At 38.6% G+C, this 12,927-nt stretch overlaps 1 protein-coding gene across 6 annotated transcripts; it reads left to right on the top strand.

Annotated features, from left to right (window-relative positions):
* Positions 1-2,119: 2,119 nt before the first annotated feature.
* Positions 2,120-7,163, top strand: znf131 (zinc finger protein 131). 6 transcript variants are annotated; one of them, XM_081348443.1, is made up of 8 exons: positions 2,120-2,240; positions 2,913-3,066; positions 3,189-3,290; positions 4,509-4,615; positions 4,719-4,863; positions 4,959-5,647; positions 5,743-5,873; positions 6,205-7,156. In XM_081348443.1, exons 4-8 carry the CDS (start codon positions 4,558-4,560, stop codon positions 6,715-6,717), a joined length of 1,536 nt encoding a protein of 511 aa, XP_081204569.1. In that variant the 5' UTR covers positions 2,120-2,240; positions 2,913-3,066; positions 3,189-3,290; positions 4,509-4,557; the 3' UTR covers positions 6,718-7,156. The 6 variants fall into 6 exon arrangements, with proteins under 6 accessions (XP_081204569.1, XP_081204565.1, XP_081204568.1 ...); XM_081348439.1 differs by lacking the exon at positions 4,509-4,615 and having other exon boundaries at positions 6,205-7,163; XM_081348442.1 differs by lacking the exon at positions 4,509-4,615 and having other exon boundaries at positions 4,962-5,647.
* The last annotated feature ends 5,764 nt before the right edge of the window (positions 7,164-12,927 follow it).

Below are 12,927 nucleotides of genomic sequence, written 5' to 3'. Positions count from 1 at the left end.
ACGTCACACCTCTCCTCAAACTTGCTTTGGTTGCCAATTGCTGCTCGCATCAAATTCAAGGCACTGATGTTTACCTATGCAGAAAAACCACTGGCTCTGCACCCCATACCTAAACTCACTACTTTAGACGTATGTGCACTCCAGAAGCTTGAGTTTTGCAAGTGAATGGCGCCTTGTGGTGCCATTCCAAAGAGGCACAAAATCACTTTCACGGACCTTTACCTTGACAGTTCCCTGCTGGTGGAATGACCTGCCTAACTCAACCCGAGCTGCTGAGTCTTTAGCCGCTTTCAAGAAATGGCTCAGCACTTGACCCATTAATACTAACACTTTTATATCTATAAAAAAAAAAAACACACCTTGCTACGTGAACTGTGCTAGACTAAGTGGGACTGGTCACAGCACTTGCATATTGCTTCCAGATTGTTAGTTTGATTGCTTTCCTCATTTGTAAGTCAAATGGATAAAGGCGTCTGCTAAATGATGAAATGTAAAAAGATTTTTTTCCAATGCATATATTACACTGAATTATTGATTGACAGATAACGCTCTCCACTGCCCTCCTGAGGCACGCTTGAGATAACACCTGTAATATATGATATTATAGGTGTTATCTCAAGCGTGCCTCAGGAGGGCAGTGGAGAGCTTTGTCTGTCAATCAATAATTCAGTGTAATATATGCATTGGAAAAATCTCTCACAAATTACATTACAATATATAGCTACAATTAATTTTCAACAATAAACTGACCAGAATTAATATTTTCATTTGATTTTCAATTCTGATTTATTTCTAGTAATTTGTGTATTATAATAATTATTTGTGTTTTTAAACAGAAGCAACTATATTGGATGACAATCAAAAATGTGATAAAGTTTCACTGCTAAATAAGAAGGGATATTTCTCCATTATTAATATCTGTTTCATGGCATAAGTCTATACTTTAGCCATGGCATTGAATGTTGCAAGCATAGCAAAAAATATATTTAGGCTAAACCAAGATACATTTACTTGAGATGCTAATGTAAACTAAAGTCTTGAAAAATTGAACAAAACGAAATTAGTTTGCTTAAAACAAGAACAAATATTTATCAATGAGTTATGAAAAACGTCCCTTTGAATTAAGTAGCCTAGATTTTTCTGAGATATTTCTAAAAAAAATCAGATATTTGTTCTTGTTTTAATAAACTCACTTCATTTTGATCTAATTTAATATTTGATGTCATTTATCAATCTTGATTTAAGAATCTGTAGACATTTTTTAATGTGATTTATAAATCTTAATTTAGGAATCTGTAAACATATGCACCGGAAAACCAGACAAAAATTCTGTGGAAAAACTATTCTAGTGGTTGGAAGCAGAGCTCTGAATCGATGCTAACAGAACATTTACATTTAGAGAACACATTGACGTATTGTGCTCCCTTCAGTTTTTCTAAAACCTGCAGATCTGGTCTTGGTTGTTCCCTGTCTTGTGTTGTAGCCTACAATTATCAATAAATAAATAGGCCTACATAAAATCTTATGTTCAAAGAGTAGCCTATATGTACAAGGCTTTGATTGGCTTTCGTATAATGCTTGTTTGTAAAATGTAAATATAGACCACTATATATCTCTCACTAATAGAAACACTTCCTCAAAAATAATTGGTCTTCCCACACCCAGCTTGTCAGCTCTCATTGACACCATTCGTAGAGCAAACACCATTATATAAAATCCCAGCCACCCTCTTAACTAATGTTTTGGTTTTACCCTTCTTCCCTCAGGCCGCAGATAGACAGCTACCCCATAAAAAAATCACGGCTAAGGAAAAGTTTTGTACTCTCAGCTATGAAAGTTGAATTCACAGAATGCCTAATTTATTTACTGTAATTTTTTTTTTTTTTTTTGCAATTATGTCTATTTATGTGTACAAAATTCTGTGTGGTATGTGCATGTTGGATGTTGCTCCTGGTACAGTCTGTGAAAACAAATTAAGAATGGACAATAAAGAATGAATCTGAATCTTGTTCACCTTTTCCATACTAGAATATAACGGGTCGTAGTTGGGCACCGTTGCTTTGGTAACCGCCACCTATCAGCCTGGCGCGATAAAACTCATCCGCAAGGGCTTATGGGAACTCGAGGCCAGAGTAGAACGACCGCCCTTTTTCGACGAGCGGAGGAAAAACAGCACATTGATCGCTTCAGGCCTCCAACGAGTATAAACAACCGCAATAAGCATCAGAGCGTCACCCGGGGTAAGTTCTCCGGAGCGTTAGACGGCCGTCGTCACTCATTATTTAGCCGAAAGGGAATTTGTCTGATTAAAATAGCATTTTAATGCGCGATTTGATGACGTAACGACAATGGTCCAGAAAACAAATGGCGAATGCGTTAGCAGCCACAGGCCCAGCGTGCGAGGAACATGAAGCTGACCTGCACACAGTGCTTCTGTTGCCGTTTGTATATTTCTGTAGGATCTCTATACGGTTGGGCTGTTGAAGTACGTGGCATTTACAGCAGTAAAACCGCTGGGTGTAAAGCTGCCAGTCTCGCGTAGAGAAGCTCCCTGTAGAAATGCGCGCTTACTCGGCTTGCTGCTTAGATATGCCCGCTAATCTATGGATCTGTTGGCATAGGGGCCGTTACAAAGTATGTGCCTAATTTATCTTAATGCATTATCTGTGTTGAATGAAACAATTATGTTAAAGATTGCAGATAGATAGCCTTGCACTAAAAATGCTTTGACATTTAACAGTTTAATCTTGTAGGCAATTTTTTTTTTTTTTTTTGTAACTGTTTTTTGTTACCAAGAGGTCACATGTATCTTCATTTCTTTATTATTATTATTATTATTATTATTATTATAACAAATACTATACATCAATAATTTTTTTTATTCCATCATGTTTTCCCCCCCTTCTTCATAGTACTTGCATGCGCAGGGCAAGGGCTGAACCATGTCAGTTGATGGAGATGTTGACTATGGGCATGAGTTTCCAGCCCATTATAAAGTGATGCTTGACAAACTGAATGAGCAGCGTCAGCTGGATCAGTTCACAGACATCACTCTCATTGTGGATGGTAAGGTTTCCAGTCTCTGTTTCTCTTAACCTAATGCCTTTCTGAATTATGCTGAATGTTATACAGTCAAATTAAAAGTTGCACATATTCGGTGGTGCTGATGATTTCTGGTTATTTAACAGGACATCAGTTTAGGGCCCACAAAGCTGTTTTGGCTGCATGCAGTCAGTTTTTCCACAAATTCTTCCAGGACTTCACTCAAGAGCCTCTAGTGGAGATTGAAGGTACCTAACAATACATACAATTGTATGTAACCAAAAATGGTTATATATTATTGCCATAATGAAGAGTATAGTATTACCTTTTTCCTATTGCCTATTTTTCCTGGATAATGGCAGTTTTAATCAGCAAAGTGGTCTAAACTGGAAGTGCCTTTCTGCAACACAGTATAATTTTCTGCTTGTTGGTAGAATTTTTTTTAATTGAAGACATATACTTCAGTAGAGGTCTTCTTGGGTCCTAAGAGCTGCCTCGAATAAATTCTTACCCAATTTTTATAAAAGAAAAAACAGAGTCTGGCCCAGGACTAGAGATGCACTGGTCGACCGGCCATAAATAGGAACTGGCTGGTTTTTGCTCCAAACACACGGTTTTTAAGTTTCATTTTGATAATTTCCCAAAATGTCATTTGTTGACAAATAAGAAACACCATGGGAGGTGTAGTTTTAAATGTATGCCTATCTTCCTACCTTATTTTTTTATGAGGTAGGCATTTTCTTCATAACGTTTACATTAGCTACAGTACATTTAAAAGTTTTAGGAAATTTATATTTTTGGTAATATTAATAAATTAACACGTCAATTGCTGCTCTCAATCTCTCAAATGGAGTGCACTGCATGCACCAGTATCCAGGAGGTTTTGGTAATTTACACACAGAAACACAAAATCAGTCCCAGTGTTGGGAGTTTTTTTGTAAATAACTTTTCTAAATTGATGGGACAAGATTGTTCATACCTGTTGCTGAATAGGCCATTCTAGGATGACAACATTTTTTTTATTTTAAGAGAATAATCCCCAAAATGATATTTTGTCAAAATCCTTTATCCTTGAAGCATGTTCTGTTAGATTGTGCTGGTTTTAATACTTTGAGAAACTTTTTTTTATTCAGTTAACATTTTGGATTTATTTTTTTAATTAAACCAAATATATACACACACACACATATACATATATATATATATTAGAGTTTTAGCAAAAATAGATTTTAAAAAACGATATAGTTTACTATAGATTTTTTCTTGCCATGAAAATAGCCACAGAAGCTGGGATGTTGGCATGGTGTTAAAAAATAAACAAATGAATACGTAGAAGCACAGATTGACTGAGAAGAAAGGGGATATTAACATTAAACGCCCAAAACAAATAATGGAAAGTTGGCATATTTTAAAAGATTTTCAGATATTCTTGGGACCATTGTGTAAAAGCACATTTGTTTTACCAGAAACCAGAGGCTACTAATATCAGACCTGAATCCGCTCGGGTTGGACCTCATGTTTTTGGTTCCAACAAGTGGACCAGTTGACAAAACGCACATTTCTGCCGTTGCACGTTACGTACCCCCAGCCCCAATAGTGAAAATCAAAAAATTACTCCAGAATGTTATATGCTCAAATAATAAACATTACTTCAATATTTCTGTTGCAATGAACAGGTGTTGGCAACGTTGCCTTCCGCCACCTAATGGAGTTCACTTATACGGCCACGTTAGCTGTGGATGGTGAGGAAGAAGTCAGTGATGTCTGGAGAGCAGCAGAGTACCTTCAAATGCAGGAGGCAATTAAAGCCCTGAACAACAGGTTACTCACCTATTCTACTTCTCAAAAAAATGTTCTTCTGCTTGTTTTGATCTTGTAGTTGATTATTAAACTATTAGTTTTCTTCTCCCACCTAGAAGGAATGGTACCACCTCATTAAACCCCTCCCAGGCCTTGGCTGGAAAGAGCAAGGCCAAGAAGAGGAAGATCGCAGAGACCTTCAATGTGATCACTGAGACTCTTCCTTCAGTGGAGACTGAATCTGTTGAAATCGAGGTGGAGGTTGATGAGGAACATATCGAGGTGGAGGAAAGCGGTCTGGTGGAGGTAGTGGATGCTGCCAGGAGTTCCACCGAACCATCTTCGGATGACTCCGCGTTGGCTTTGCTGGCTGATATCACTAGCAAGTACCAACAGGAAGAGCAGACACTCCATGTGATGAAAAAGGAGGATGAGACAGTAGTCGTGCCGGAAGAGACTGTGATTGCCTCCAAGACGCTGGAGAATATTGAAGTGGTGGAGGTCCAGATCTCTCAGCTGGACAACCTTTTCCGTTGTGACAAGTGTGACCGCTGCTTCAAACTCTACTACCACCTCAAACAGCACATGAAGACTCACACCGCTACCCCGGATAGGGGCTTTGTCTGCAGGCACTGCGGCAAAGTATATGCTCGGGAAGGAGCCCTTAAACAGCACCTGAATAATTCTCATTTTGATGCGGAGGAACAGTCCCGACGGCAGAAAAAGAAAGTGCATGTTTGCGAGTACTGTGAAAAGCAGTTCGATCATTTTGGACATTTCAAAGAGCATTTAAGGAAGCACACAGGTGTGTGAGTGAGCTATTATGAGGTTAAATGTATCTTAATAAATGTATTCAAGTTTAATATCTAATCAGTTTTTCACTTATCCATATATGTGTAGGTGAGAAACCCTTTGAGTGTCCAGAATGCCATGAACGTTTTGCCAGGAATAGTACGCTGAAGTGCCACATGTCAGCGTGTCAAAATGGCTCTGGAGCCAAAAAAGGGCGAAAGAAGCTCTATGAATGCCAGGTTGGTTTTTACCAATAACATATTGTCCAAACATGTATTTTAATATACTAAACTTTTTCATAATTGAAAAACTCACTTATGATAAAAATTGCAATTTAAGATTTAAACTCCGGGTTTGCTGTCCTCGTACTGTAAAATGGGTTATATTACACTGTAAAAGAAAATAAAATATAATTTAGTTGAGAGTACAACTGTAAAATCACAATGCTAATATTTATGGTTGTCTTAACCTCTTCGGTTTTGAATGTCAAAGCATCATTTTGATAGAAAAATGCAGGTTAATTATTATTTTCATGCAGCCCTATTCACTCATCTTTTTTTCGCACCTCAGGTCTGTAGCAGTGTTTTCAATAGTTGGGAGCAGTTCAAGGACCATTTGGTGACCCACACGGGTGAGAAACCCAATCATTGCACCCTCTGCGATCAGTGGTTCACGCAACCCAGAGACCTCCATACTCATCTGCAAGAACACCACGACTTACAGGAAAAGGTTATCGTCACAGAGGAAGTCATGATTTCAGACCCAACCACAGTCTTGACTATGACAGAGGTTGTGGAGGGAGAGGAGGGGGTTATACTGGAGGGTGGCATACGGGTGGAGCATGTTACTGTGGAGCCGGTGGATGTTGTTGCTGTTGAGGAGACTCTAGTGGCGGAGGAAGAGACGCCTCAGACGGAAGGTGGGGTGGAAGAGACAGTGGTTTTACAAGTAGACGGTGAGAGATTGAAAGAGCAAGCGATGGACATCCAAATAGCACAGGTGACTGTTGCAGTACCAGCAGACTGTGACGTTAAACAAGAGGACGCGGATCGTTCGGAAGAAGAAAAGATGGCAAATGTATGAAAGGCTTATGCTGTGCATGGACACTTTCAGAATGAAATGGGGAGATTTAACCAGGCCTTTTCTCCTTTCCCACCCCTTAAATTATACAGTAATGCTCATTCTAGTGTCATCCAACAAAGCTGGATCACCTGCTTAATTTCTTTCAGCTATGCGTATCAATTCTCTGAAAGCAGTGTCTCTATAAATCTGATCACAGGTTCAGTCATGTTTTTAATGTATGTTGTGGATAAGAATAGCAAGAGATGTAATTGATTTCGTGAATAATGCACGTCGCCAAGACTGTTTCTGGGGTGGAAGAAATGTTTTTTTGTTTTTGGATGTATGTTTATAGTGTGTGTAAGAAGCTTATTTTCATAAAATAAAAAAAATTGCAAAATGTGCTCCCAAATAATCCAGAGAAACATAAATGCAGTCTTGGTTTGTTTCTAATTATTATTATTATTATTTTTTTTTTCAATCTGAATGTCTTCAACCTTGTGAAGCCTATTTTGAGTAGTTACGTTATTAATTGGGACATGAAGCAACTCTTTACTGCTGAAGTAGACGTGTTAAAGGTCTTTTCAAACAGAGGTGTGTTGGCCACCAGGGAACCTCAAGATTGGTGGCATCAGCAAACTTCTAAGAGGGTTGCAGGAAGATGCAAATAAGAAGAAAATAAGAAAACCTATTTTTTTATTATTATTTGAACAGCGTGTTGGATAGTGGGGACTGGGAGCCTAAAAAATATGATTATTACAAAATGTAGTTTTTGTAAATATGTTTAATGGATCAATTTTATTATTTTTTATATTATCTTTTTTTATATATTCTTAGAAGCCAACATGGAAGCATTTTGTTTTATCTCAAAATAGTTCTCACATAGTTTAAATTGTTATTCATAAATAAATTATAAAATATATAGCTGTCTTTGTATTCTGAAAGGGGGTGGTTATATTTACTGGCAAGTGGGATGAAACCTTTTGAATACCACTGGTTTATAGGATCACCATCAGTAATATTCAATTGATACTTTATTAAAGTTGATTAGGATAGTGCCACATTACACTGAAAGGTAAGTGACTCTTTTTGTTGTTGTTGTTTTAGAAAACTATCGCCGTCCATTTTTACATATTGTATATTTTTAGCCAATTTCAAAAGACCCAAATTTTTTGGTCTGTCTGAGAAATGTCCTAATAGCCTATTGGTTTAAGACACCCCTTAATCCCGCCCTAAAATGTGATTGGGTAACGAAGCTGTCCGTCACTTGGCCTCCCTGTTGCTGTGATGGTGCCTGGAGTCCTCACGCATCACATTCAGGCCAATGACACGCACCAAGATAAGACACTGAATGATCTCGCAACGCCTAAGAAAGGTAAGGATACTTACCCTAATTCATTCTCACTATATGAGAGATTAGTACATTCATAAAAGCATGATAAGTTAATATATGCTTACAAATTGTTTACAAGGCTTCTAGATATCAATTGTGTAGCTATCAATCGACAAATCTTGGTGTTGATGTACCTGGTGTGTTACTACTACCCAGCAGCAGTTGTAGCCTGTAAAATACAATTATATATATATATATATATATATATATATATATATATATATATATATATATATATATATATATATATATATATATATAATTAGTCATATTTTATGATCATATTGCAAGTTCAACTAGCACTAACATGCGTGGTGCCTAAGTGTCATGAAAGTGTCTTATCCTTAAAGAGCAATTTTGTTGCCCGTAATATTGTTTAATATTTAATTAATTTAAATAATGTCATATTATATTTACTATTTTTATTATTATTAGTGTAAAAAATGTCATAATATTTTACAATTTTACCATTTACAAAGCTTGACAAACTGGTTTAAAATCATCTAATCAAATGCCATTTGTGATTAACATGATTTTAGTCTTGCTTTAGGGAATTTGTGGGGGTCTACAGAGGGTCTCAGGTGTAAATAATAAAACGGCATTAGTGTTTGAACAGTACAGGTGTGTGAATCTCCAGGCCTGAATGAACAAAGCTGAGCCCATATAGCTATTGAATAGAAGTATTAATTTACTGAGAATATTGTAATTTATGATATCGAATGATCCTTTCTAGTTTCTCACGGATTGATGTCAACTTTTGTTCAGGCCCCTTTGATGACTCCTTAGTTGGATGACATGAAACATGGTTTTAGGTCTGAGATTAAAGCCGCTTTGATGCGTTGGGAATACATTAACAAGGCACAATGCAACGGAAACAGCCTTGTGGTTTCGTCGCATAATCTGCATGTTTTTCCCTCAAAGGTCTAAACATCAATTGAACTTCTTAATTATGTTCCTTATTTAAGGACTCATTAAAATGGACATATTCAGATATGTATCAAAATCTGTTTACATGTTCTGAAGCATGTGTGATGCTTGTGGTTTTATGCATTTTAATGCAGTTAGAATTAATAGTATTATTTAGAAAGAGACGTAACCAGTTCATTTCGTCGTGTATTGCAGTGCCTCCTCAAAATATGTACTTGGAAGTCAACCCTCTGGTTACCAAAATTCTTTCAAATATATTATTTTGTGTTCAACAGAAGAAATAAACTCATACATGTTTGGAACAACATGAGGGTGAGTAAATGATGACAGAATTTTCATTTTTGTGTGAACTATCCCTTTAAACGCCCTCTTCTCGTGTGATATGACATGGAGTGCTTGGCTTTGGGTTTGATACCAGGTCCAAAATAGGTTTTAAGTGCTTTATTCCTCAATAAATGATTTGCCATTCGGTAGTTGTAGCTACGTGATGGAAATTCCAGATTGGCACCTCTGGCCCCCTATTGTCCCTGATCTTTTCACTATTGAGCTCTTTTTCCCCTCTTTGGCCATGTGTCTCAATCAAAACACACACAGGGGGCCTTTGTGTAGCAGTGCCTATGAGTGTGTACACGAAAGCTGCTAATGAAATCGCATACTGATTAGGTACTACATTTGATTTGGAACTTACAAGGATGTTCCTTGTAGTATGTACTACGTTTGCTATATCATTGCTGTATTGTCAGTGTCATGTGACTTACGGTGTCAGTTGCATCGCTTTACTGCCATTCCCAAATCCTCCCTCATGGCTTTGTGGGATAGTAACGTATCAAAAGGATGTGCACTTCAGAATCGAGTTTTTGAATAAAAAAAAAAATCAAAGACTTTTTGCCTACTATTTAATGAATACTATGAATTTGGTATATTCGGATGCAGTGAGCAAAGTCATAGAGTGAATGAGAACATGAGTAAGAATGTTACTTTCTGTAGAATGAGTGCCTGCATTTGAGCGAAAGATTTTACTAGCTGAGCCCTGTTCATGCAACAAAGCTCAGGGGCCACTGATATCCCATTTGGGGAGTGTTTATCTTGAGTGTAGATCAGGGCCGTATTGGTAGAAATGGCCCCTGTGGACAATGCTTCACGCGTAGTCAGTGCAAAGGGAGTCACACAGTTGATGTAAGTACCACTCTGAATCCTGCCTGTGAGACTCATGCTAATGGTGTCGTGTACCAGAGAGGAGCTAAATGATGAGCTTTTTGCTGGTTTTGACGAATTGATATTGAATTTAGGTTTTAGAAATTAGATAAAAAAAGAGTTTCAATAGAAAATATACGCTTTGAAAGGGATATTTCATCTAAAAAATAAAAATTCTGTTATCATTTTTATCTTATCTTTTATTCACAAATAAACATTCATCCGCTCACACATCAGTAGTGGTAAATGGAGGCTCAAGCATGTTTGCTTGATGTGTGAGAACCAATGAGGTTCATTCTCGTGTTACGCAGCACGTTTGAGCTTCAGCAAGAACCAATGAGGTTCATTCTCGTGTTACGCAGCACGTTTTAGCTTCTGCAAGAACCAATGAGGTTCATTCTCATGTTATGCAGCACGTTTTAGCTTCTGCGAGAACCAATGAGGTTCATTCTCGTGTTATGCAGCACGTTTGAGCTTCTACAAGAACCAATGAGGTTCATTCTCATGTTACGCAGCACGTTTGAGCTTCAGCAAGAACCAATGAGGTTCATTCTCATGTTACGCAGCAAGTTTGAGCTTCTACAAGAACCAATGAGGTTCATTCTCATGTTACACAGCACGTTTGAGCTTCAGCAAGAACCAATGAGGTTCATTCTCATGTTACGCAGCAAGTTTGAGCTTCTACAAGAACCAATGAGGTTTATTCTCGTGTTACGCAGCACGTTTAGCTTCTGAAAGAACCAATGAGGTTCATTCTCGTGTTACGCAGCACGTTTGAGCTTCAGCAAGAACCAATGAGGTTCATTCTCGTGTTACGCAGCACGTTTGAGCTTCTGCAAGAACCAATGAGGTTCATTCTCGTGTTACGCAGCACGTTTGAGCTTCAGCAAGAACCAATTAGGTTCATTCTCGTGTTACGCAGCATGTTTGAGCTTCAGCAAGAACCAATGAGGTTCATTCTCGTGTTACGCAGCATGTTTGAGCTTCAGCAAGAACCAATTAGGTTCATTCTCGTGTTACGCAGCATGTTTGAGCTTCTGCAAGAACCAATGAGGTTCATTCTCATGTTACGCAGCATGTTTGAGCTTCTACAAGAACCAATTAGGTTCATTCTCGTGTTACGCAGCATGTTTGAGCTTCTGCAAGAACCAATGAGGTTCATTCTAATGTTACGCAGCACGTTTAGCTTCTGCAAGAACCAATGAGGTTCATTCTCATGTTACACAGCACGTTTGAGCTTCAGCAAGAACCAATGAGGTTCATTCTCATGTTACACAGCACGTTTGAGCTTCAGCAAGAACCAATGAGGTTCATTCTCATGTTACGCAGCAAGTTTGAGCTTCAGCAAGAATCAATGAGGTTCATTCTCGTGTTACGCAGCACGTTTAGCTTCTGCAAGAACCAATGAGGTTCATTCTCGTGTTACGCAGCATGTTTAGCTTCTGCAAGAACCAATGAGGTTCATTCTCGTGTTACGCAGCACGTTTAGCTTCTGCAAGAACCAATGAGGTTCATTCTCATGTTACGCAGCAAGTTTGAGCTTCAGCAAGAATCAATGAGGTTCATTCTCGTGTTACGCAGCACGTTTAGCTTCTGCAAGAACCAATGAGGTTCATTCTCGTGTTACGCAGCACGTTTAGCTTCTGCAAGAACCAATGAGGTTCATTCTCATGTTACGCAGCAAGTTTGAGCTTCAGCAAGAACCAATGAGGTTCATTCTCGTGTTACGCAGCACGTTTGAGCTTCAGCAAGAACCAATGAGGTTCATTCTCATGTTACGCAGCACGTTTAGCTTCTGCAAGAACCAATGAGGTTCATTCTAATGTTACGCAGCACGTTTAGCTTCTGTAAGAACCAATGAGGTTCATTCTCATGTTACGCAGCAAGTTTGAGCTTCTGCAAGAACCAATGAGGTTCATTCTCGTGTTACGCAGCATGTTTAGCTTCTGCAAGAACCAATGAGGTTCATTCTCGTGTTACGCAGCACGTTTAGCTTCTGCAAGAACCAATGAGGTTCATTCTCATGTTACGCAGCAAGTTTGAGCTTCAGCAAGAACCAATGAGGTTCATTCTCGTGTTACGCAGCACGTTTGAGCTTCAGCAAGAACCAATGAGGTTCATTCTCATGTTACGCAGCACGTTTAGCTTCTGCAAGAACCAATGAGGTTCATTCTAATGTTACGCAGCACGTTTAGCTTCTGTAAGAACCAATGAGGTTCATTCTCATGTTACGCAGCAAGTTTGAGCTTCTGCAAGAACCAATGAGGTTCATTCTCGTGTTACGCAGCATGTTTAGCTTCTGCAAGAACCAATGAGGTTCATTCTCGTGTTACGCAGCACGTTTAGCTTCTGCAAGAACCAATGAGGTTCATTCTCATGTTAAGCAGCAAGTTTGAGCTTCAGCAAGAACCAATGAGGTTCATTCTCATGTTACGCAGCAAGTTTGAGCTTCAGCAAGAACCAATGAGGTTCATTCTCGTGTTACGCAGCATGTTTGAGCTTCAGCAAGAACCAATGAGGTTCATTCTCATGTTACGCAGCACGTTTGAGCTTCAGCAAGAACCAATGAGGTTCATTCTCGTGTTACGCAGCACGTTTGAGCTTCCGCAAGAACCAATGAGGTTCATTCTCGTGTTACGCAGCACGTTTGAGCTTCAGCAAGAACCAATGAGGTTCATTCTCGTGTTACGCAGCATGTTTGAGCTTCAGCAAGAACCAAT

Source organism: Scardinius erythrophthalmus (assembly GCF_964197995.2).
Source record: "Scardinius erythrophthalmus genome assembly, chromosome: 20".
NCBI classification, from domain to species: domain Eukaryota; kingdom Metazoa; phylum Chordata; class Actinopteri; order Cypriniformes; family Leuciscidae; genus Scardinius; species Scardinius erythrophthalmus.
The sequence above is the reverse complement of the archived record's forward strand: the minus strand, read 5'-3'. Positions and strand labels throughout refer to the sequence as shown.